The 24,931-nt window shown below is 40.8% G+C and overlaps 1 protein-coding gene and 1 non-coding gene across 4 annotated transcripts; both read left to right on the plus strand.

Moving 5' to 3' along the window:
- Positions 1 to 653: 653 nt before the first annotated feature.
- Positions 654 to 11,346, plus strand: LOC136665642 (H-2 class II histocompatibility antigen, E-S beta chain-like). 3 transcript variants are annotated; one of them, XR_010795294.1, is made up of 6 exons: positions 654 to 786; positions 1,088 to 1,354; positions 8,636 to 8,917; positions 10,632 to 10,761; positions 10,857 to 10,879; positions 10,997 to 11,346. XR_010795294.1 is itself a non-coding variant. In XM_066643284.1 (6 exons), exons 1-5 carry the CDS (start codon positions 735 to 737, stop codon positions 10,865 to 10,867), a joined length of 726 nt encoding a protein of 241 aa, XP_066499381.1. In that variant the 5' UTR covers positions 654 to 734; the 3' UTR covers positions 10,868 to 10,879; positions 10,997 to 11,346. The 3 variants fall into 3 exon arrangements, 2 of the variants coding, with proteins under 2 accessions (XP_066499381.1, XP_066499382.1); XM_066643284.1 differs by having other exon boundaries at positions 10,648 to 10,761; XM_066643285.1 differs by having other exon boundaries at positions 8,729 to 8,917; positions 10,648 to 10,761.
- A 7,318-nt stretch (positions 11,347 to 18,664) lies between these two features.
- LOC136666649 (U1 spliceosomal RNA) lies at positions 18,665 to 18,824 on the plus strand. The gene has a single exon (XR_010795408.1). It is a non-coding gene; the product is annotated as a U1 spliceosomal RNA (small nuclear RNA).
- Positions 18,825 to 24,931: the final 6,107 nt, after the last annotated feature.

Consider the following 24,931-nt stretch of genomic DNA (forward strand, 5'->3'; position numbering starts at 1 on the left):
AGGGTCGCGGACACTATATCTTCTGGTCTCTTATTTATTTTTTCTGCAGTTTAAAATGATTTATGTATAACACAATACAAACTATACACTCCATCCTCTGAACTTAAACTCTCCAAATACTGCATCTTCAGGATCTTTTCTCACTTGCCCTTGTCACTTTGCCACTACTGCAGATAAATGCTGCACCCAGTACTTTAATATAAAACATGTACAATGCAAAGTTTACAGGTATGACTGTTTGAGTGTATGTGTGTGTGTAAGTGATAGTATTTTTTTAGTATTTTTAGTTTTTGGTATTTTGGTTTTTGAGGTGTATTCTCGCCTTGCGCCCAATGATTCCAGGTAGGCTCTGGACCCACCGCGACCCTGAACTGGATAAGGGTTACAGATAATGAATGAATGAATGAATGAATAAATAAATGAAACAAATGAATGGTCATTATTGCACTGGCAAAATTCAAAACTCTTTTTATCAACAGGAACAAACACCAGAAAAGAGTTCAGAAAAGTGCAGCAGTGAGCCACAGGAGCAGGACATTAGTCTAGCAGGCTTTAAATAAATTATGTGTTCAAAGACTTAACATCTTTTAACTAGAGATGCATTTCTGCCTCTGCCTAGTAACAGGTGATGGAGGGGTTTATCAGTCTGTGATTGATTGGTGAACCGAACTGTGTGTATGAACTCTCTCAGTCACTGAAACTCTCTCAGTTGTCAGATACAGATTGAGACAGAAATGATCCTGAATGTGCAGCTGCTCCTTCTCCTGACTCTGACGGTCAGAACAGGTGTGTTTAGGTTTTCCAATGGATTTAAAAAGATTTTCTCTTGTCTTGGTTTCAGTCTGTAATTATACAGTAGAAGTTGGAGCACATATTATTTCACACACTAAGTATTAACCTCTTGTTACTTGACGTGTAAGTCAAAGATGACACACAAACTGCTCCAAAATTAATTTTAATGTTAAATTAAATTAATGTTAATACCAATTAAAGTTTGATGTTGAAGGCATTTCTAATGTATTTATTATTATATTTGACACTGTTAGACACTAAAAACTATGTTTTTTCTTTTTTTTTTAATGTCCAGACGGCTATGACATGTACAGAGTAGGAGAATGCATCTGGAGTTCATCGGATCTGACTGATGTGGAATCCATTGATACATTTTATTTCAATATGGGTTTATGGGTGCAGTTTAACAGCACTGTGGGGAAGTTTGTAGGCTTCACTGAGTATGGAGTGAGGATTGCGGAGAACTGGAACAGCCTCCACTTAGAGCAGGAGAGAGCTGGACTGGAGAGATACTGCAAAGGCAACATACCAATATTAACCTCTACTATTCTGGATAAAACAGGTACGTGACACAGCAGTCTGTTCAGATCAAAAGAAAATTTCTCTGTGGTTTTAAAAGTACAGATATAAAGTGTTTATACAATGCATTACCAACACTTTCTACAAATGTGAAATATAAGCTAATTCATCACAAACTTATATTTGCATCAGTATTAATAATGAAACCAATGTTCAGTAAGGAAGACAAAATTGGTGCATATATATAACAAAACAATCTGAAGAAAGCAAATTTATTCACTTTTAAAGGTTAACTGTAAACACTACTATTATTATTTACAGATCAGTGGTATATTTTATTCAGCTCTGATCGGTTCTGCTGAATGTTGTATTTTATACTTGGTTATAGGGTTAAAGTGCTGACAAAATAAAAGTATGTGGTACAAATTTGATTGGATTTTTAACCTGAATAAACTAATATGTTACTAATATATTAATATAATTTACTGATTTAATGAACAGGGAATACATGAAAATGTGAAACATGATTTTATTGTCATTGCACTGCAGTATAAGGAAAGTTCACGACCCATGGCAGTGAACACACAAACACACACACTAGGTCAACATAATTCATTACAATACAATGAACACAAAGAACACAAAGAAAGAGCTTATAAAGGGAACAAGTAAGGGGTTGCCTCACACTGAGGGCTCACAGGTGAGGGGGCATGGCTAAAGAGACAAAAGGAGCAGGAAACCTAATCAAATCACAAGAGAACAAGGAGAAAATGAGGCAAAAAAACAAGAGAACAGGGACATCCGTGTCCGGGTCCGGGTCGCGGGGGAAGCAGTTGGAGCAAAGAAACCCAGACCTCCCTCTCCCCAGCCACTGCTTCCAGCTCCTCCGGGGGGATACTGAGGCGTTCCCAGGCCAGTCGAGACATGTAGTCTCTCCAGCATGTTCTTAGTCTGCCCTGGGGCCTCCTCCCCGTTGGACATGCCCGGAACACCTCACCAGGAAGGCGTCCAGGAGGCATCCGAACCAGACCTCAACTGGCTCCTCTGGCTTCGAGTCTCTCCTGGATGTCCGAGCTCCTAACCCTGTCTCTAAGGGAGAGTCCAGACACCCTGCGGAGAAAACTCATTTCAGCCGCTTGTACCCATGATCTCGTTCTTTTAGTCACTACCCAAAGCTCGTGACCTTAGGTGAGGGTTTGGACGTAGATTGAATGGTAAATCGAGAACTTTGCTTTTCTGCTCAGCTCTCTCTTCAACACAACGGACCGGTACAGAGCCCGCATTACTGCTGATGCTGCACCGATCCCTCTTCATCTTTCCCTCACTCATGTACAAGACCCCGAGATACTTGAACTCCTCCACTTGAGGCAAGATCTCACTTCCAACCTGGAGAGAGCACTTCACCCTTTTCCGACTGAGTACCATGGACTCAGATGTGGAGGTTCTGATTCTCATCCCTACCGCTTCACACTCGGCTGCAAACTGGTCCAGCAAGAGCTGGAGGTCCCGGCTCGATGAAGCCAACAAGACCACATCATCTGCAAAAAGCAGACATGGGATCCTGAGACCACCAAACCGGACACCTTCCGCCACTTGGCTATGCCGAGAAATTTTGTCCATAAAAATTATGGACAGAACTGGTGACAACGGGCATCCCTGACAGAGTCCAACTCCAACTGGAAACCAGTCAGACTTACTGCCAACAATACGAACCAGACTCCTGCTCAGTTTATACAAGGACTGGATGGCTCGTAGCAAAGAGCCCAGTACCCTATACTCCCAGAGCACCCCCCACAGAATATCTCGAGGGACACGGTTGAATGCCTTCTCCAGATTCACAAAACACATGTAGACTGGCTGAGCAAACTCCTATGTACCCTGTAGTAATCCGGGTCTGGAGCAATGTGGATCGGGTGGCAGCCGAGGACGGGGACCCTGGCGTTCTGATCCTCGGTTACTAAAACTGGCTCTTGGAACATGGAATATAAGCTCTTTGGTGGGAAAAGAGCCTGAGCTGGTGAGTGAGGTTGAGAGGTACCAACTAGATATAGTTGGGCTCACCTCAACAGACAGTATGGGCTCTGGAACCAATCTCCTTGAGAGGGGCTGGATGCTTTTTCACTTCGGACTTGCCCAGGATGAGAGGCGTAAGGCAGGAGTGGGCTTACTCATAGCCCTCCTGTTTAGCTCCTGTACAATGGGGTTTACCTCAGTGGACAAGAGGGTAATCTCCATGCGCCTTCGGGCTGAGGAAAAGGCGCTGACTGTTGCTTTTGCTTATACACTGAACAGCAGTTCAGAGTACCAGGCCTTCTTGGGGACCCTAGATGGGGTGCTGCAGAGTAATCATTCTGGTGACTCCATTGTTCTGCTGGGGGACTTCAATGCTCACATGGGTAATGACAGTGAGACCTGGAGGGGCGTGATTGGGAGGAATAACCCCGCTGATCTGAACCCGAATGGTGTTCAGTTATTGGATTTCTGTGCCCGTCACAGTTTGTCCATTATGAACACCATGTTTGAGCATAAGGGTGTCCACCTGGCAACAGGATACTCTAGGCCGCATTTCGATGATTGACTTTATAGTCATATCATCGGACCTGCGGCCATATGTTCTGGAAGAGAGCTGCTGAGCTGTCAACTGATCACCACCTAGTGGTGAGTTGGATCAGATGGCGGGGGAGGATGCCAGACCGACCTGGCAGGCCTAAATGTGTGCTGAGGGTTTGCTGGGAACTTTTGGCAGAGGAACCTGTCAGAAAGATCTTCAACTCCTAAATCTGGCAGAGCTTCGACTGCATCCCAGGGGAGGCCTGTGACATTGAGTCCGAATGGGCCATGTTCTGGACCTCTATGGTTGAAGCGGCTAACTGGAGCTGTGCCTGCAAGGTTGTCGGTGCCTGTCGTGGTGGCAACCATCGCACTCTGTGATGGACACACCGGGTGAGGGAGGCTGTCAAGCTGAAGAAAGAGTCCTATTGAGCCTGGCTGGCTCAAGGGACTCCGGAGGCAGCTGACAGGTACCGAAGAGCCAAGCGGCTCGTGGCTTTGGCTGTCACTGATGCAAAAACTCGGGTGTGGGAGGAGTTCGGTGAGGACATGGAAAACGATTCTGACAAACCATCAGGCGACTCAGGAGGGCAAAAAGGTTTTCCACCAACACTGTATATGGTGGGGGTGGGGAGTTGTTGACCTCAACTGGGGACCTCATTAGGCGGTGAAAGGAATACTTCGAGGATCTTCTCAATCCCACCAGCATGTCTTCCACAGAGGAAGTAGAGTTTGGGGATCCTGGGGAGGGCTCATCTATCACCCGGGCCGAGGTGGCTGAGGTGGTCAGAAAACTCTTTGGAGGTAGGGCCCCGGGGGTGGATGATGTCCGCCCTGAGCTCCTCAAGGCTCTGGATGTTGTGGGGCTGTCCTGACTGACACGTCTCTACAACATCGCGTGGACATCAGGGGCAGTGCCTCTGGACTGGCAGACTGGGGTGGTGGTTCCCCTTTTTAAGAAGGGGGACCGGAGGGTGTGCTCCAACTATAGGGGGATCACACTCCTCAGCCTCCCCGGTAATGTCTATGCGGGGGGTACTGGAGAAGAGAGTCAGACTGATAGTTGAACATCAGATTCAGGAGGAACAATGCGGATTCCGCACCGGTCGTGGAACACAGGACCAGCTCTTTACCCTCGCTAGAATTTTTTTTACAAACCTTTATTTTGAAAATGCGCCACAGAGATTAACGCGTTTTGGCAGTGAGTCAGACAAGGTCGGTCTTCTTAGGTCCCTGTACATATAATTAGTTTGATTCTTAGACTGAATGTAGAATGAGAAAAACGAAAAAATGGCTTGTTTATTAATTTTCCATTTGAACACACGAAGACATTCGTTTCTGTCTCCAAAATGAATATATTATTCATTATTTTGATTTTGAAGTGTGGGCAGGCTTAAAGCACTACTTTCACTTCATTGGTCCGTCTGAACGATGACCTGTTCTTGAGCAGTTAAAATAAAAGTTGGTAGGTAGATTGGTGACTCAAAAAATGTGTCTGCAGGTGTGAGTGTGTGAGAGAATGTGTGTGTGTGTGTTGCCCTGTGAAGGACTGGCGCCCCCTCCAGGGTTTGTTCCCACCTTGCACCCTGTGATTCTGGGTAGACTCTGGACCCACCGCGACCCTGAACTGGATAAGGGTTACAGACAATAAATGAATTGGTTTTATTTTTGTCTTATCATTTTTCTTTCTTATCTACAATTTTATTGAAATATATGAGGTGTTTTTATTCTTGATTTTGTATATTTTGGATTTACATTACTGTCTGTTCTAATTATCCTTGTGAGTGCAGCATGGATGTTAGACTTAGTCATTCTTTCATTGTGTACACTGACCTTTCTTTCAGCCTTGGTTAAGGCGCGTGTTCAAATATAATTCTGCTCTAATCATCGGCTTCACTGTTTATAAAATTGGTTTTTACCAGCTCTTGGCTTGAGGTCAGTAAGGAGAGCACAACAGGAAGCGGCTTATTTAGAACTGTTAGGTTTTTTAAATTATTTATTACAATTTGTTTATTAATAATTTTGTATTCTACTTTTATATAAGTCAAGATTATTGATTGTTCTGAGGTGTGAAAATTTGCTGATCTAATGTTCTTCTAGCATTCGTTAGCAGTGGTGGACAGAGATGAAGTAAATTTAATTTGTTACTGTACTTAAGTACTTTTTTGTGTATCTGTACTTTACTGAAGTATTTCTATTTTGAGTGACTTTTTACTTTAACTCCGCTACATTTCAAATTAAAATATCTTACTTTTTAGTCCACTACATTATTAAAATCTTTGGTTTATGTGTGAATAAAACCGTAACGCACCTGAACAAATCTCCCTGCTCCACACAGCTCTCCGCGCGACACACAGCAGCTCCGTTGCTAGGAGATGAACAGTATCAAGTGTTGTGCGAATTTGACACAGTAAGTAATCACTTGCAGTTCTTAGAACCGTTATTAATTAACAAAATTATCTTTACGGATCTGTAGATGTCACAAATCATTCACAGAGGGCGAGAGTCAGCTGGAGGTTTATTAGGTCAAAACCAAAAGAAATATTCCAAAACCCCAAAATCAGTATAGTACATGTTCAAAAGACAAAAACAGTTATCAGGCAAAAAGTCAGAAAATCAGAACCGCAGCCTGCTTAAGAAACAGATGTCTCAGAATTGCAGAAATAGCACAAACTATACTTAGAAGTTGATGTCACTTAAATAAACTTGCATGTATATTTTATTACCATGTTTTTGGGGCGCTATGGTACAAGTGGGGCGTGGAAATTCCCCTTCGTCTGAGGTGGGGAATGATAGAAAACGTTTGAGAACCACTGCCGTAAAACATGGGGTGTGTACCAAAATCAAGTGAGCTGTCTAACTAGAGAGCAATTTACGTCACAGTGTGCGCGCTCCCGACACGTAGGCTGTCCCAATTCTTAGACACCTCTTTATGCTGTCTACTAAGACATCTGAATTTTTTACACATGCCCCCCACCACCAACACATACCACACACAGTATAGTCCAACTGCAAGGAAAGGTGTTTCTGTAAATTAAGAATGCCCATAACAGGAAAGCCCGCTTATCTTTCATTGGCAGATATGTCGGAAAATGGCTTCTCATTGGTGGAGAAAACTTAAAGGTGAAACTGTGTCAGACTAGTGACTACACAATGCAGACATTACTCATTCTAAACTAGCAATGTTTCCATATTTAATGTTACCCAATGATCATTTCACGTTGATTGTAAGTGCTGTATATGGTTATAACTCCAGGTGTGTGTGCTCACCGTCAGTGTTTAATTTGAGCCAGATCCTGCCTGAAACAAGATCCGGCACCTCTCAGATTTGTAGTGCATGTGTTCCAGAACCTATTCACCTGGATCCGGCACTGTTCCCAGGTGTATAATTGAGTTCAGCCGCTTATTAAAAGCAGGCTCTGATTAAAAGGAACCCACTGTCCCTTAAACTGTGTGAACTGGAGAGTCACACTCCTCAGCACAACCAATCAGAAACTTCTTTTCAGCTCGGGGCGGGGACAGTGGTTCTTCTCCCAGTGAGTTCAGGTTCAGTGAGAACGGATGCAGCTCATTAATCCGCTAAAAGCTCTTACTGAGAGGTATGGGTGTTCCACAGTGTGACAGTGTGGACTTTATCAAACGTCAGTCAGTGTTGTTTTTTGTTTTTGTTTTTTTTACTGCTACCACAATAAGGTCTGAACTAATTTTATTAAATAAATACTAAAAAAAAAAAAAAACAACAACTTTGAATTAACTTTCTGATTTTTTGCATTCTGGATCCTTTCACACTTCATGTGCACTCCCTGGTTCAGCCCAGTCTCCGTGTGCCCTTACCTCGTGATTTACAAATTAAGCACTGCTCACCGCCTCTAGTGCATTAATGTGTGTTCACTGCCATAGTTGAGTTACATGCAGAAGACATATTTTGCACAATAATAAATGAATTAAAGTAAAATTCTAATGTTTTTTTTAACTAATCCCCAGACATCTGTCTCTGTAAATAAAGCATTGAAAACCCCCGAACTTTCTTCGTATATTTAGCAACGTTACTGTCCCTTTAAAACCCAAGCCCACCAGCTACAGTCTCAATAATCTGCCTCATGAGGACAGACGACCGTTAAAGCGCTGTTTACATAAACAGCTGTCTATGGAGTCAGTGCCTACCTAGTCAGCTCACTAGGGTTTTTGACACACCCATAGTCTGCAGATTTCACCCACACAAGTACTCATCACTGCAGACCCAGAAAAAGTCCGACAACATCCAACTTCACCCACGTAGGAGGTTAGCGTTAGGTTGTGTCTCCCACTGGGAGGAGTCATTTTTAGTTTAATCCAATGAAAACATGATGATGGATCAGATCCTATGGATGTTTGGTTCTGCAGTGCAGGCCTTCTCGGTTTTCCTGCAAAACTTCAGATTTTAAAGAAATTATAGAGAAAAACTGTTTCATATTCAGTGACTTTATCTGTTTGTTCAATTATGTGTTGTTAAGAACATGAAAAACCTAATGTTTTGCCAATTGGTGCTTGCCCCCTCTAGTTTTTTTTGCCTGAGTGTATACACATAATAAGGGTCTTTGGTAAATTGAATCTTTCATCAGTATTAGTTGTGTGATGCAATGGGTTATTATTATTATTAATTATTATTATTATTATTATTATTATTATTATTATTATTATTATTATTGTTGTTGTTATTATTATTATTATTATTATTATTATTATTATTATTATTCATGAATGCAGTAATAAAATATTAAAATTCTCACTGTAGTGGAACCCAAGATCCGTCTCAGGTCAGAAAAGCAGTTCAGTGGTGGACACACGGCCATGTTGATGTGCAGTGCGTATGACTTCTACCCTGCAGCCATCGATGTGTACTGGCTGAGAGACGGGAAAAAAGTGACCTCTGAGGTGATCTCCACTGAGGAGCTGGCTGATGGAGACTGGTACTACCAGGTCCACTCTCACCTGGAGTACACCCCAAGATCTGGAGAGAAGATCTCCTGTGTGGTGGAGCACGCCAGCTTCTCAAAACCTATGACCTACAACTGGGGTGAGGATAAGGCACCAGATAATTCTGATAATTCAGATGCTATGTGAGTTACATATAGTTTAGCTCTGATGTATGAGAAATTACAGTCCTGGATCATCAGTAGTGTTTACTACGATTATGAGTTTAGGACTATTTTCAAGAGGCTACTCTTGACTTTAGGGATGCTACATTAATTAACCCATTTCTTAAATTACCTACACCCAAATACAGTACAATAATAGAAAAAATGACAATAAAAAACACACATTTGTATTACTGTTTAACAAAAATATCTCTAAATTTGTTCCCCATGTGTCATATAGTATCATTCATATGTTACTTTCAAAAATAAAACTTAAAAAAAAATGAAAAAATGGATACAGAGAATTATTTCTAATTAAAATTGTGCATAAACCCACAGCATACTCATAAACTCATATTGAAATGTAACATTTTCTGAATCAGGTGGTACTGTTTCCTCTACTATCTTAGTTCTAGTCTGGTTTCCATTTTACACATCTACCTTGTTAGAAATTGTAGCTAATTTTTCCCCATGCTAAATTTGTGTCAGTCATCCACTAACCCACAGATTCCCTATTCTGGTAATGAGCTGGTTGGACCAGGTGTGTGTTCAAAACAGGGAAAACAGTTAAAAGTGCAGGGCAGAGGGACCAGGGACGGGAACCACTGATATAAACCTTCATAAACTATCAGTGTTTTAAAAGTATCACTGCCATGCTGAGAACTGTCCATCAGCCAAATAATATTTGGTGTATAACAATGACAAGAGCGCCATTTCAGACAATTTTTTTTCAGATTGTTCTTGACTTTAGAAGTGCTACTGAAAGCCATGCTAGTGAAAAAAAATGCTTAATCAATAACTTATGATGCCAACCACAGTTAAGATGTAATTATACATTTCTGTGACAGTGGCTGCTGTCCTGTGTACAACTTCATTAATATCCAGCCGGCTGCAGGTTATAAGCAACCAAAAGGCTTTTATGTTCAGGGAATTTACAGAGCAAAAATTAGTAAACATTCCAAGGTCATAGCACAAGAAAAAAAGTAGCAAGTGTAAATCCTGAAGGCAAAGACAAAACGAGAAAATCCAGGTTCACGAGAAAACAAACATCAACATAGACCTCTCAGTAAGCATAACCAAAAAGCCTAAAACACATGGTAAATGTATTAGTAGTCCTGTGAAAAGAGATGTAAGTTATGTAATTAGGGTAATTAATGAGGCCAGAAGCACCCCTATCATCTGGTGACATCATGAAAATAGTTCCAAAACTCTTAAGCATAATGATCTTACTGACTGCTGATGACCCAGGACCGTCATTTTTCTACATCAGTGCAAAAATAAATGTACACAAAAAACACACATAGCATTCATAAAGATCCTTCATTATGCAAAGAATATTAATTAATTCTTCAAGTCAAAGTGTTAAATAAAAAGAATGAATTGACTGGATGTTGTTACTTAAAGTTTACCATTATTAATATCGATTTAATAATAGACGAGTTTGGTCATTAATGTATATGCTTCATTATTTCCTACTACTTCCAGATGTAATTTAGTTATGAATTCACTATGTAGAAGTCATTAATTATGTATTAATATATGCTTATTTGTGCACCAGTTTTATAGTGTTACCATTTTTTTTTTATAATAAAACCACATTTTTCATTGTAGGTTCTTAATATTACTAAAACAAAGCTTTTCTTTAAAAAAAAGTCCCTCTGTCTCTCAGATCCTTCTCTCCCTGAGTCTGAGAGGAGTAAGGTCATTATCGGAGCGTCAGGGCTGGTGCTGGGGATCATCCTCTCAGCTGCTGGATTCATCTACTACAAAAAGAAATCCTCAGGTGAGTGGAGATCACAGAGTTTAACTGATATTCATTAATCTGGAGGGTTCATGTGTTCATTTAATTTACCATATGATTATTGATTTTTTCCACAGGGGTCCTGTAAAACTAAGAGATGGTATGTTGCACAGTGGTATACTATTTCTTTTTGAATCCATGAGCTGGCTTCCTGTCGCATTAAATGTTGTGTTCCTTCTGTTAAATATGGTCTTATGCATTTTTTGAATACCTGCAGGTTCTCTGGCTGATGTGGAGGAATAAATTTACCTGAAGATGTGAAGTAGTGGAATCTATTACCGGTATCGGGTTTACAGAACTAATTTTGAAGATGTCTTATTTTTAAAAATCCTTCAAAATGTAAAAGAATGAGCTCAATATTTTTCTGTTTGTTTTTTATGTACGATTCTATGTACGACTGAGTGAACATGTTAGATTTGTGTCAGTATAATTCATATAGCTAGATATTTATGTAATAGCTGTGGTGGAAGACTTTCACTGAAGCCTCCTATATGCTTTGTAAAAGAGACCATGAATAATATACAATGTGATAAGTGTGATGACATCAAAGAAATACATTTAAATTAAAGTCAGAATTGGTTTAACATTACAGTTCTTCTCTTGGTCTTGATTTCTGAATAATTTTACCTTTTCCTTCTTAATGGGCCTAAAGATTTTTTGTTTGTTTGTTTTTGTTTTATTTTGGTTGTTTTATTGTTGTAACATTAATTAGTTATACATCAATATACTACTGCATTTCAGAAAATTTGAATATGGTGAAAATATTATGGTAACACTTTACAAAAATTAATTATTCATTATTTTCCTACACTTTACTGTTCATTGAGCATTAACTATTATTTAGTTATTAGTAAGTTAGGATAAATCAGTAATAAAATATATTAATTGATAGTTTAGAATTTCATTGGTTCATAGCTTATTTACTCACTAACTGTTAATTAACATATCTATTGGTACTTATTAAAATAATTAATGAGATTACTCACTAGTGCTTATATTCATTCCAAAAATGATCTGTTAATTAACTTGCCATTACCTCCAAATATTAAACTGCCACACTTTCTTCACAGTGGGCCATATTCATTAAAGTTGTTTGTTTAATAAATATTTTAGTTCACATCTGTATAAAAATGAGCACATGTACATTTTGCCATTTTTGTCATCACTTTCATTTTTGTCTGTACAATCAAACTAATGTCTGGTATGTCTGCATTTCAGCAATTAGTTTATTATATTGCATATTTATATGACTTTGTGTGATTATTTTTGTTTTTTTTTTGATAATGTCAGACTAATTTTTCCCCACTGAGCAAGCATGTCATTTTGTATTTTGAAGGTTACAAAGAAACTGGATGAAAAAAGCTGGAAATAATTTCATATTTTCCTCTTTTTTGTTTTATAAAAATTTGATTCCCCCAAATTCCTGTTTAGTTTATTTAGTAAAATCATTTCTAATAAACTTTACTTGAGGGGACACAACAACAAGTAAAAAGTCATTAAGATACACTGAAAAAATGAAATTTTGCTTTGTGAATAAAATGAAGATTATTATAGTAAATTCTGCAATAATATACTATTACAGTCTTGATACCAGGGGCGGTTCATTGATTAGGGCGAAGGGGAGACACACCACCACAAGAAAAAGAGAGGAAATTTTTAAACTCTTATTCTACCACAGTATTAACCAATGGCTCTGTATTAACCAAGCTCTGCCAGACGGTTTGTCCCTCCTCTGAGTATCACCATCCACTCAGTGTTAGGTTGTTCCATACAGTCCCGCCTCTTTTTGGGCGATTTTAAGATGGAGGAATATCGCCATGACTCCTCTTATAGATTCTCAGGTTAAGGCTCTTTTTTTCGAGCTGCAGAGCCTTCAGTACATTCTCAGTGGGTTCCAGGAGCTCACCCCAACGTACTTTAGTCATACACAATGTGAGGCATGTTCCAAATGGTCCCCTATTATATACCCTACATTGCTCACTATGTAGTGAATATGAAACTGATTAATTTCAGGCATGACCCGGCACGGAAATCCAGAGCCGAGAGCAGCTAGCGATCTGGTCAGTACGACTTCTGTAAACTTCACAATACTCTTTATTCTGGAACTCCTGCACCTAAAATAAAATATCTGAAGAGTGAAAAATGTATAGAATTTTGAGTATTGACAAAGTTGGTCAACATTTGTGAGTGCGACTAAATTTATTTGTTCATGATCACAGTTGTTTATTCAGTAACTGTAGAGGCAAAGTAACTTTATTAAAGAAGACCTTTTATAATGAACTTCTGGATATAGTTCTCTACAAACACTCTACAGTGTGTAGATAAAGAGAAGATTGTTTTAAGTTAGCAGTTTTCGGGCATGTGCACTGGCCGGAGGGGCTTATGTAAAGCAGTGGCAGATGCTGGTCTTTCAAGGAGGGGAAGCTTAATTTCGGCCTACATCATAAAATGTGTCAGTTTATTTATACGAAAATTCTACCCTCTGTTCCTTTTCAAGAAAATGATCTGTGACCCTGTCGTACTAACAAGGCGTCTTTTCCAGGGACTTGACTAGTGTCCTCTCAATGGCCAGCAGAGCTAGGCTGCTTAAACGGCCTTGGCCCATGGTGTTGCGGGTGTAAGACTTGAGCCGCTTTAAACAGGAGAAGCTCCTCTCTACACCTGCAGATGTAGCTCCAATCGTTGCCACTAATGCCAATAGTTTGTACACCTGAGGCATTGCACTGTCCAACTCCATGTCTTTCAGAAACAGCAAGAAATCACATAGCTTTCCCTTGTTGCCCTGCAAGTCCTGGTTTGAATATAGGACTTGAAGTTCAGACCTCAGTCTCCCTGAATCAAAGAACTGGCCAAAACTTTTCAGGACACTCTGAAATGCCTCCTCTGGAAACACTTGTCTCATCTCATCAAATTTCCCTGGATTGACCAATTCCAAGAAGCGCAGACTATCCAAATTTGCAAAACGCCGATGTAGCTGCTCTGTGAGATTGTCTAGGATGGCCATATGTGTCCGCCTGTGAGTGCTTTGTGACGGCGGAGGGGCTCAGCAGCACCCGCTGGACAGAAACTGCGATAGAAGTCAGTCTCCAAACACAAGCAGCAGTGTTAGAAAATAAAATAACTAAAGTGTAACTCTGCTCTGCAAGCATGCTGAGATAAGCACATTCCGTTCTTTAGTCACACACACACAGTCAAAAAACACTAATTTGAATACAAAGAAACCCTGTTAAAGAGGGGCATAATCAAGTTTGTATAAAAGATCACAGAACCCAGCACTCAAGGTCAGACTCTCCCTCCTCGCACTGAGGACCAGAGACTCTGAACGCCGCGGCTTGAGCCAGAAGGAAGACCTATTTTTATATTGTTACAGCCTGTCTAGGTAAGCTGCAACATAAATAATAATAATGAAAAAAAAAAAATCTCCCCCAACTCCTCCCACCAGACCAAGAGAACCACACAATGGCACAAGACTCCAGTCTCCAAATGTTTTATTGACTGCAAGGCTATAATGGAAGCAAAGCGTCAGGAGTGATCTAGGCCCAAAATAATCAAAACACCTTTCCACCCAACATACATAACGTACCTAACCAAAAATAATTAAGAAAGAAAATACAAAAACATAACCTAACTCCCTAACATAAACAGAAACAATTCAACCCCTTTAAGGAAAAGAAACAAGGCTACACCCCCTACACCATCCAATTTAGTAGGATAACTATTGAGTTAACACTACATTAGGTAGCTGAATCATACAGTAGCATGTCAACATACACACACAATCCTTAGTCCGGCAGGAAGAAGCAATGGTAAGGAGGAAGAGGAGGAGCTTCTTTCAGTCAACCAGCACTGCTTTATATCTGTTCCGCCTTAATCCTGTCAGCCAACCAGAGCACAGTTCCAGCAGCAAATCAGCAGCAGCACCTGAGGCGTTTACTCAGAGAGTAGAGAAACACAAAACACACAAATAAGTGACTAGACGTAACATATATACATTTAATCTTTGAGTAATGAAACAACGTATTGGGTGTTTAATCAATCTCTATAAAAGATCTGTCATTCAATACTTGGTAGCAGAGGATGGTTAGAGATTGATCAATTGTTGGTTATTGATTTACTTCAGAATTCCATTTGGACCAAAGGAACTGGTAACCACGTGAATAAACGACCATCTGCACTCGCTGGGCCCACTGAAAAGGTAAGGACACTTAGTCCTTATATTTAGTTGCACATATTAGTTAGGGCAAGTGTGGTTGGTAAGATATTCACTGTGGACAGATTTTGAAATATTTAAAATATTACATCATAAAACAGTATTGTGATAATATTGTGGTCTTCCTATATGCTCTAAAATGTATACTGGGTTATTCTGAATCTCACTTAGAAAGTTGGCCAACGACAGAGTGTATAAAAGAATTTGAGATATTGGTTGAGATAAGGACACACTCTGACCGCCGGCGAGCGGTGAGGAGGGCGGTATCCCTGCCTCTAGGTAGAATAGGGTTTTGTGAAAATTTGGTCCAATAAGGATTATAAGGGAGGCCAGAAGTTCTCCTATGTATGTATGTGAAAATCCTTATTGATGAATTATATATATATATATAGGGAAGAATTGACATAACTATGATATTTGTCACGGAGACTAGAACTCTGAGTAGTCGGTTCTGAATGTAATTCCAACTAGTACATGTAAGACGAACGTTGTCTAATGTAAGGCACTGGACAACTGATCATTGTATCGCTAAGTCCATAATTAGTCAAACAAAGGGCGTTGGAAAATCTGCAATTGACTAGTAAAGTCAGAGACACTAGGTTAATCCTTTTGAAAGTGACAAATACCTGTTAGGGGACGGGTGTTCTACAGAACAACGTTGCCTGTGATTGTGGTGTCCTTACCACGATAAGTTGCAAAATTCAAAAATTATTAGAATAGCAGTGAGATTCGAGGTGTTGGGTTTTCTGTCATTTCTGTGTCATTTTGTGCACATTGTGAACCATAATTGCTCAGAAAAAAAATTCCTCAGAATGAGCAAACTCACTGCAGGTAAGGTAAAGGAGACTGCCGCTCTGAATATGAAAAGAAGAAAAAAAGATATGATGACGCAAATATACTAAAACCTGCTCTCACCAAAGCAGATAACTCTTTATCACTGATTAAAGTCATGGTGCAGCACATGAACAATGTTTGCAGAACTGAGAGATCTAATACATCCGAGAAAGATGAGCATACAGAGCTAAAGCAGGAAGTGCAACAGCCACTGCCATACAATCTTCCGATCTAACAGGGAAGGGCCGGGGAGACACACACTCATTTCATCGCAGTCCCCACCGCTCCCGTTGTGTCAGCCACACTCACTCTACCTGATTTGATAGCTTCACACACTCACACACAGACTGAGAGTAACAACATTCTGGTTTTGGGTATTGATAATTCTGAGCTCAAATGTAAATATAAACATACAAGGTCTTCCATTCTTGACTTTTCCAAACCAGTCACTGTTAGTCACATGTTGTCTTTTCTGGGCCTAACAGGCTAATTCCAGAAATTACATTCCAAACTATTCCGGCTTGACCTATCCTGGAGAGGACGTTCATTGAGCTTAAACAATCCCTTGCCAATGCATCTAACCTTGAGTCTTCAGACTTTTCCTTGCCTTTCTACTTAGATGTTTCTGAAAAGGATGGCATTGTAAATGCAGTCCTGTTTCAGAAAAGGGGGACTGGCAGACAAAGGGCTGTTTTACTTTTTCACAGCACAAAATTGGATTCTGTAGTCTGTGGACAGCCTGGGTGCACTAGAAATATTTGCTGCACTAGCGATAGCTCTGACCAAAACAGCTCACCTAGTGATATGCCATCCATTAATCGTGAACACTATGCATGGAGTGATTGCCTATCTGACCTTGACAGCTTTCACCTTGTCTAGAGCTAGGAAAGACAAAATTAACAGCACACTAACACAACCACACATTACCTACGTGACCTCTCACAAAGTTGTTAACATGACAAAGGTTTTGACCCAACCAGAATACACTGAACCTCATTGCTGTGACCAACTCACTCAGAGACTGATAAAATGTAGAGAGGACCTACAAGATGACCCAACTGACAATCCTGACCTGACGGGTGTTGTTAAAAATCAGATTCGGTGACGCCTGTAGAAAAGAGTTTTGTGACAGTAGATTCAGGATTACTACCACAGCCAGCATCTGCACAGCTTGCAGAAATTGTAGCCCTGACAATAGCTTTAGAATTAACAAAAGGACAAGTGGTTAACATCTACACTGATTCAGCCTATGCACTGATAAAACATAGCACACAAATACATCAGCTAATAGAGGCCATCAAGCTACTAGCAGTAGTGAAGTGTAAGGGACATTTCAGAAGGACAGATTCTGTGGTAGCGGGAAATGATGCTGCTGATGAAGCAGCTAAATTAGCTGAGGGTATTCAGTGAATCAAAAAACAGTTTTATAATTCAGTATTCAGTGAATCAAATAACAGTTTTATAATTCAGTATTCAGTGAATCAAATAACAGTTTTAGGATCAGGACAACTACCACAACTAACGAAAGATCACGTCAAAGAGATTTAGGACAAGGCAGGAACTTATGAAAAGAATGTATGGTTGGCTAGAGGAGCTAAGGAGACAGATGGTGTGTGGAGAAATTCAGAGGGCCTTGTAGTAGCACCCAATAATTTATTGACATTGTTAATGAAAGAAGCACATGGACCAACTCATGTTGGAGTTCCTGTAATACTTAGCAGCCTGGAACTCAATTGGTGGCACCTGTACATGAACAGCATGGTCAAATAGTATGTTAATGAATGCAACATTTGCCAAGCACACAACACAATACCAGGTTACAAGACTGACGTGGGTCAATCTCCAGTACCTGAGGGACTCTTTAAAGAAATTTGCATCGATTTCACAGATATGGGAGTCGAGCATCGTGTGAATGGATTCAGATATTTGCTGGTGATGGTGGATAGGTTTACCAGGTGGGTAGAGGCCATACCAACAAAAAGAGAAAATGCCAAGACAATGATCAAATGGCTAAAAACAGAACTGATCCTTAGATATGGGGTCCCAACAGATCTGACAATGAGGTGCATTTTAACAATGTAAAACAATGAAGAGAAGTGGAGGACGTTTTGGGGATCACACACAAATTTGGATCAGTCTACCACCCTGAGTCACAAGGGCTGGTGGAAAGAGCAAATCAGACAATCAAGACTAAACTAGACAAAACATGCCAAGGCACCAAAATGACTTGGGTTGAAGCACTGCCTCTGGTATTAATGTCCATGAGGGCCTCACCACGGGGAGACACACATTATTCCCCATACCAATTGTTAACTGGGAGACTGATGCTGGGTCCTCCCAGAGATAGGGTAGTGGGAAAAGCCCTAGACTTGTGGGATGAAGAATTAGACAACTATATGAGTCCTTTAACAAATCTTATCTCCAGCATTACTCAACAGGTTAGGTTGACAGAGGGGGAAAGGTTGAAGAAGGAACCAGCGAAGGCAACAGTTGGTGATTGAGTAAGAACCAAGCTCCACAAGAGGAAGTGGGATAAACCAAGGTGGAGACTAGTGATCAATGATTAAAGGGGAAATTGTGAAGGGAATTTTTAAATGCATGCTTTAACCTATATGAGTGCTCATTGAATCACTAGTATTTGATGGTAATCACTAAACGATTAGTAGCAATTACTGATAATTAGTAGAAGTGTTTGTTTTATATAAGGATGAGCAGTTTTATGAAATGTATGTTGCACTATTCTGTTTTTCTAAGTGTTACACTTTTGTAGAAAAGGAATGTGATAGGAGGATATGGGAGTGAAACTTGAAAGAGTTACACTTCTGCATACAGAATACAGATATACTTACCTGGCAGGGGCGACATCATGATCACAAAGGTGGTTCACCCAAGGCGAGGCTCAGCCATTGCACTCCGGTTGTGCTGACCCTTGCGAATTCCCCAAATGTGGGAATCTCGACTAATTTCTGGTAGTGGGGGACTGCGTTCGCGCTCTCCCCTGACAATATTTTTTTCTTGAATTTCCCCTGGGGATCAATAAAGTATCTATCTATCTATCTAGAAGATCAATGACATTTTTCATTCTAATGAGCATGGGATGTAGATGATTTTTAGAATTCAGTTTCTGCACAAAAAATGCTATCTCTTTCTTCCCTTATAGGTGGCTCAGTTACAAAATAACCCCTTATAAGGCAATGAAGTGCTTATGTGTGTGTGCAGGTATAAAAAGAGTTTTTCCTTTTGTCAGAGCAGAGCAGAATAGAGTAGAGGGTTAGTGCATGCTTTTAGCTGCTCTAAATAAAGGTTACTCAAAGACCACTTTCAGTCTAATTTATTATTAGTTGATAATTTTCATGAGGAACTTGGCGTCACAAACAGGATGACTACAGCCCTCGGATGCTGAAAGGACCGAGCCACTGGGAGGACGCTCTTCAGGAAAAACCCTGAATCAGGAGGGAACACCCCTCGAGCAGGAAAGTACCACTGATCAGTGGGCTCTTTTCCTGATGCACCCGAGGATCCGTCCTCCGACCTAAAACAGTGAGTAGAAAATTTTTCTCCCCCCCGCAGTTTTCAAAGTATCTCAGCGGAATTATAGTGTGGGCTGTGTGGGCATAACAGCAACTGTCTAGTGGACAGTTTGGTATACGACAATATATCTGAGTGGGGCAGACAACCTGTTAACAACGGTAGTATTAGACGTATGTTAGAATAACACAAAGGCCTCTAGGTTCCGGCGAGAACAAAGTGTGTGTAATGAAAACTGTGTGAGGTGCTTATGCACTAGGGGAACTAAATTACACTGAAGTAAATAGTCTTTGAGAGAACTGATTATGGGATCCCCAAGTAGTGTTTAGATATGCAAAAGCATTATGGTATATGGAAATATGAGTCAATTGTTATGGGTTTCCTGAGTTGGGAACATTAACTGTAAAAAGGTTGTATGCCTTTAAAAAGAAATTAACAGAGACCCCTAACTGTAAGAAAACCAGGAAGTTGTGGGAAAAGTGTAAAAATGAAATGTTGGCGGCAGTGGAGATGTGGTTAATTGAAGCCCACTCCAGTGAAGAAAAACAAAAACAGACAGAAGCAAAGAAGGGGGGCCCTGTTACTATAGAACAATATTCCATACCTGTACAGTGTAATATAGCAGACAAACAGATCACTCACTCCTTTCTAATGTCCGATGTGTGCCCTATAAACTTACTAGCACGAGATTTAATGTGCAAACTGGGATGTGTATTGACTAGCACCCCAGAAGGAGTTCGAATGGAAACAAGTTATCTTCAATTAGTACAGTGTAATGCCTACACCCCATTGTATGCTTATCAATGGCAGCTGATAAAGGGAACATCTGACCCAGCTGGACACCTGCTTCAGCAGGCCCAGGTTGTGACCGACTTCCAGATTACATGTGTTCTGACCACCTTCACTGTACTTTGTATGTGCATGAAGGGCCTAACCAGGAATATGAAAAAGAGTTCCTGGAATGAAACTCTCCTGGCGAAACCCTCCAAAGCACTCACCTCTATTGGAGTGAGGAGTGGGTGGCTGCCAGTGTCTTGCTAAATTCTAAACAAAATGCATTTTTTAATATGGATGAGTCAGTACCCCACATTTTATTGGGAAAGGCATCCAACTCAGCTCAATGGAAGGATGTGGGGCCATGAATGCTCAGAGTCACTTGGAGTCCCCAATGGGAACCCATGACTACACCGGGGGTTGAATATTGTGCCCGTTATAAGGCATGGAGAAAACATCTGCGTTATAATATGCTCATGCACTGTGCAGTCCAGCTGGTATCAGAACACAAATGGGACTTTCAGACACCTCAGCTGAAACACCCCTCTGAGGAGGAGCTAGCTGGGGTCCCTGAAACACTGTGGGCTAAAACTAAGGATGATATGGGGTTAATTAAATGGTGTGCACCCATTACAATCACTCCAAAGAGCTCTTATAGGCCTAAACAACATCAATACCCTTTGAAGCCTGAAGCCATAGAGGGTATAAAAATGGTTTTCAAATTTCTACTAAAAGCAGGGGTAATTATTCCTTGTCCAGACTCCCCGGTTAGAACAACTTTATTCCCTGTAAAAAAGCGTCGCTGCGATGAGTGGAGGTTTATTCAGGATTTACAGGCAGTAAATGCAGCAGTGTAGGCTAGAGTGCCAGAAGTACCAAACCCTCACACTATTTTGGCCCAAATTCCACCCAATACAACTCATTATTCAGTGGTCGATCTAGCCAACGCATTTTTTCAGCGTACCAGTGCACTCGGAAAGTCAATTCTGGTTTGCATTTTCATTTAAAGGTAAGACATACACATTCACATGACTCTGCCAAGACTATTGAGTCTGCCACCATTTATAATGCTGCGCTACTGGACAGCCTTGAGTCACTAACCATGCCCAAGGGCATGGCGTTATTAGGTAAACATATAAAACACCACAGACTGATTGCTTCTTTGCTCGATGCAATGATTCTACCAAAACATTTAGCCATCTGTAAATATAGAAACACACACCCACTAACAAACCCTGTTTACCAGAAACTTATATGAAAGGCCTAATAAAGATTACTCATGGGTGTAGCCACAAGAGCAAAGGGGAATAGTGGACAGTTTACAGCAGTACTGGTATGGGAAAAGACTCTCAACACTCACTCTCAAGTTTTGTACCTCCTGTCTGGTATGTGCACAAAATACCAGCAAAGGGGGAACCACTAAAACACCCCCACTAGCTGGACACCCTCCAGCAACAGAACCATTTCAATATTGGCATGTAGATTTTGTAGAACTAATTTCAGCAGAGGGAAAAAGATTTTTATTGGTGTGTGTGTGCATGTTTTCTAAATGACAGAGGCATTTGCAATGAGCAAACAAGATGTGCAAGCTATAACCATATCTCTTTTTACAGAAATTATTCCCCAATACAGGAATAGGACCTCTCTTGCCAGCAGAAACCACGTATCTAAACAGGTTAAAGGTTAAAGCAGCAAGTCCTGGTAAAGGAACTTCAGAGAAACAAGTGGAACAATTGTAGATTTTATAATCTAACTACTTCAAGAGCAGACCTACTTTGGTTGTGTGGAGATATGAAAATTAGGAAGAGACTGTCCGGTGAGTGGAGAGGACAGTGTGCTCTGGTGCACCTGATTATACCTTTCAGAATGTATCGCCAAGACGGAGTAGAGGATCCAGCTGACGTGATGAGACACCATGGACAGACCAGATCCGTAAAACCAGGTGGCACATTCAATAAAACTGTGTGGATAGATGAAATTGGGGTTCCAAGAGGTGTCCCAGATGAATTCAAAGCGAGAGATCAGATCGCTGCAGAGTTTGAGAGCATATATTTAGGTGGTCAACTATAAGCAAAAATGTAGATTGGATTCATTATTTGTATTATAATCAACAGCATTTTGTGAACTTCACTGTACAAGCAGTAGAAGGCCTTAGAGATCAACTGGATAAAACCTTGTTAATGACAATTCAAAATAGAATGGCATGTGACATGTTGTTGACAGATAAAGGAGGTGTCTGTTACATGATAGATTCTACCTGCTGCACCTTTATACCTAACACTACTGCTCCAGATGGTACTGTTTCCAGAGCCTTGGAGGGCCTGAAGGCTCTCTCCAAGGAATGGAAAGAGAACTAAGGAATTGAAAACTCTTTCACTAAATGGATGGAATTTTTCTGTGCAATGGCAATATGTGTAAGATTGGCTATTTTGGTAGTCTGTGGATGTTGTTGTGTGCCATGTATTAAGGCCCTTATGGTCAAGTTTATTAATACCGTGATTCAAAAGGGGGCAGCAGCAGGAGACACCCAGAAACTGTGCTCCTGATAATGGCTGAAGGGCCTAACCCTGAAGCTGAGTTAGATGTGAGAGATGAGGAGGATCAGGAGTACTGGGCCTAATCTGTGTTAAGTGTTTGTTTGTCCTGTCTGTCAAAACTATTCTGCCCAGGTTTCCAGGGATTGGAGCAACCAAAAGGGGGACCCTGAGAAGCAAGAATAGAAGTGTTTACATTCTTATGCCTTTCCTATCTAGCTGCAATACAACAGCACATACACATACATTAGTCTAGTTTAAGGTACTGTTAAATGCATCACACATAGGCACATACATGACACAATCACTTTGCAAAAAAAAAAGAGAGAAACAAAATAAATAGGAGTTCTGAGGTTCAAAAGCAAGGAGGCTGATGGATGGAAAGCTGGATGGAGATGTCGGGCTTGAAGGTGCTGTGAGTTGGTCCTGGTCCAGCCGGCTGTGCGGCATGGTCTGTGCTCTATCATTTAGTGGAAAGTCTGGAAGCCAAAAGGCTGGAGAGCCTCAGACTCAAAGTTAAAAGTTAACAACGCTGATTATTTTTCATTATGAAAAAAAAGATTTCTCGTTGATTTCTTTTGGGGCGGCACGGTGGCGCAGCAGGTAGTCTGGGTGACTGTCTGTGAGGAGTTGATGTGTTCTCCCCGTGTCCGCGTGGGTTTCCTCCAGGTGCTCCGGTTTCCTCCCACAGTCCAAAAACACACATTGGTAGGTAGATTGGCGACTCAAAAGTGTCCATAGGTGTGAGTGTGTGAGTGAATGTGTGTGTGTCTGTGTTGCCCTGTGAAGGACTGCTGCCCCCTCCAGGGTGTATTCCCGCCTTGCGCCCAATGATTCCAGGTAGGCTCTGGACCCACCGCGACCCTGAATTGGATAAGGGTTACAGACAATGAATGAATGATTTCTTTTGCACTAAACCTTTTGTATTATTCACATATGTCACATATAGGTTTTCTAAATGACTTTTGACCCATAAAGGGTAACTTGATTCAATTATATGATTATATTCAATTATATAATTCATTTTCAGATCTCTGATTTTCAGGGTGGGCACAATAGATTGAGCCCAAAAGGGGGAATTGTTAGAAAATAAAATAACTAAAGTGTAACTCTGCTCTGCAAGCATGCTGTACATTCCGTTCTTTAGTCACACACACACATAGTCAAAAAACACTAATTTGAATACAAAGAAACTGTTAAAGAGGGGCGTAATCAAGTTTTTATAAAAGATCACAGAACCCAGCACTCAAGGTCAGACTCTCCCTCCTCGCACTAAGGAACAGAGACTCTGAACTCCACGGCTCGAGCCAGAAGGAAGACCTATTTTTTTATAAACAATAAATCTTTGATTAATGAAACAACTTATTGGGTCTTGAATCAATCTCTATAAAAGATCTGTCAATCAACACTAGTTATGTGAAATTAATGTTATGTATTTGTGTTAATGGTAGCAACATGTTTCCGCACAGCGACTCATAGATCTACTGACTACATAGAAGTGCCATAAGCTAGGAGTTTGAATGCTGTGAGCTAATCCAATTACAGTGTAGTTTTTGTATGGGGGAAGAAAACAAACATGGTTCTAACAGCAGTTAGTAACAGCAGCAAAACTCTCAGCTCTGGCTCTTATAGGTTTCAGTGGGTCAAAGAGACGCGGTGCGTTTAGTCTTCAAATACACAACATTTTAAACTAATGTTACTTTTAAAATGTGCTGTTGATATCAATTTGCTAGTATGGGCCATGCCCTATAGTTTGGAATGGGGGGGGGGTAAACTCAGAGGAATTTGGGATGGAGTTCGGAGCAGTTTTGAGCATGTGTAGAACCGAGCCCCCCCGTTAGAAGTTTAAATTTAGAAGAGGGAGGAGATGGGGAGGAAGTGGGAGCGACTTGATTGTCACAGAGATTACGTGAGGTTAAAGGGTATAAATAGGCCTGGGGGGAGGAGCGTGGGCGTGGCCCAACTTCCAAATTTCTGTTATAGTATAACTCCAATTTGCTAGTATGGGCCACGCCCCACTATAGTTTGGAATGGGGGGGCGAACTCAGAGAAATTTGGGATGGAGTTTGGAGCGGTTTTGAGCATGTGTAGAACCGGGCCCCCAAAAGTTACAGGGAAGCGATACGTTGGTGAGCTTTGAAAAGATCACGGATATGGGTGCGTATGTATAAATGATGTGCTTGGGAGTTTCCATTGGCCGAGTGTCTGAATGGTATGATCTGAAAGGCCTTGATGGTAAGCTGTAGAGGCAGCACCGAGTAACCAGAAAAAT

The sequence above is a fragment of the Hoplias malabaricus genome, chromosome 14 (genome assembly GCF_029633855.1).
Source record: "Hoplias malabaricus isolate fHopMal1 chromosome 14, fHopMal1.hap1, whole genome shotgun sequence".
In the NCBI taxonomy this organism is placed as follows: Eukaryota; Metazoa; Chordata; class Actinopteri; order Characiformes; family Erythrinidae; genus Hoplias; species Hoplias malabaricus.

Coding starts and splice junctions, on each gene's coding strand:
- LOC136665642 (XM_066643284.1), top strand. CDS start 735: ATGATCCTGAATGTGCAGCTGCTCCTTCTCCTGACTCTGACGGTCAGA. Junction 787..1,087: donor GACTCTGACGGTCAGAACAG/GTGTGTTTAGGT, acceptor TTTAATGTCCAG/ACGGCTATGACATGTACAGA. Junction 1,355..8,635: donor TACTATTCTGGATAAAACAG/GTACGTGACACA, acceptor TTCTCACTGTAG/TGGAACCCAAGATCCGTCTC.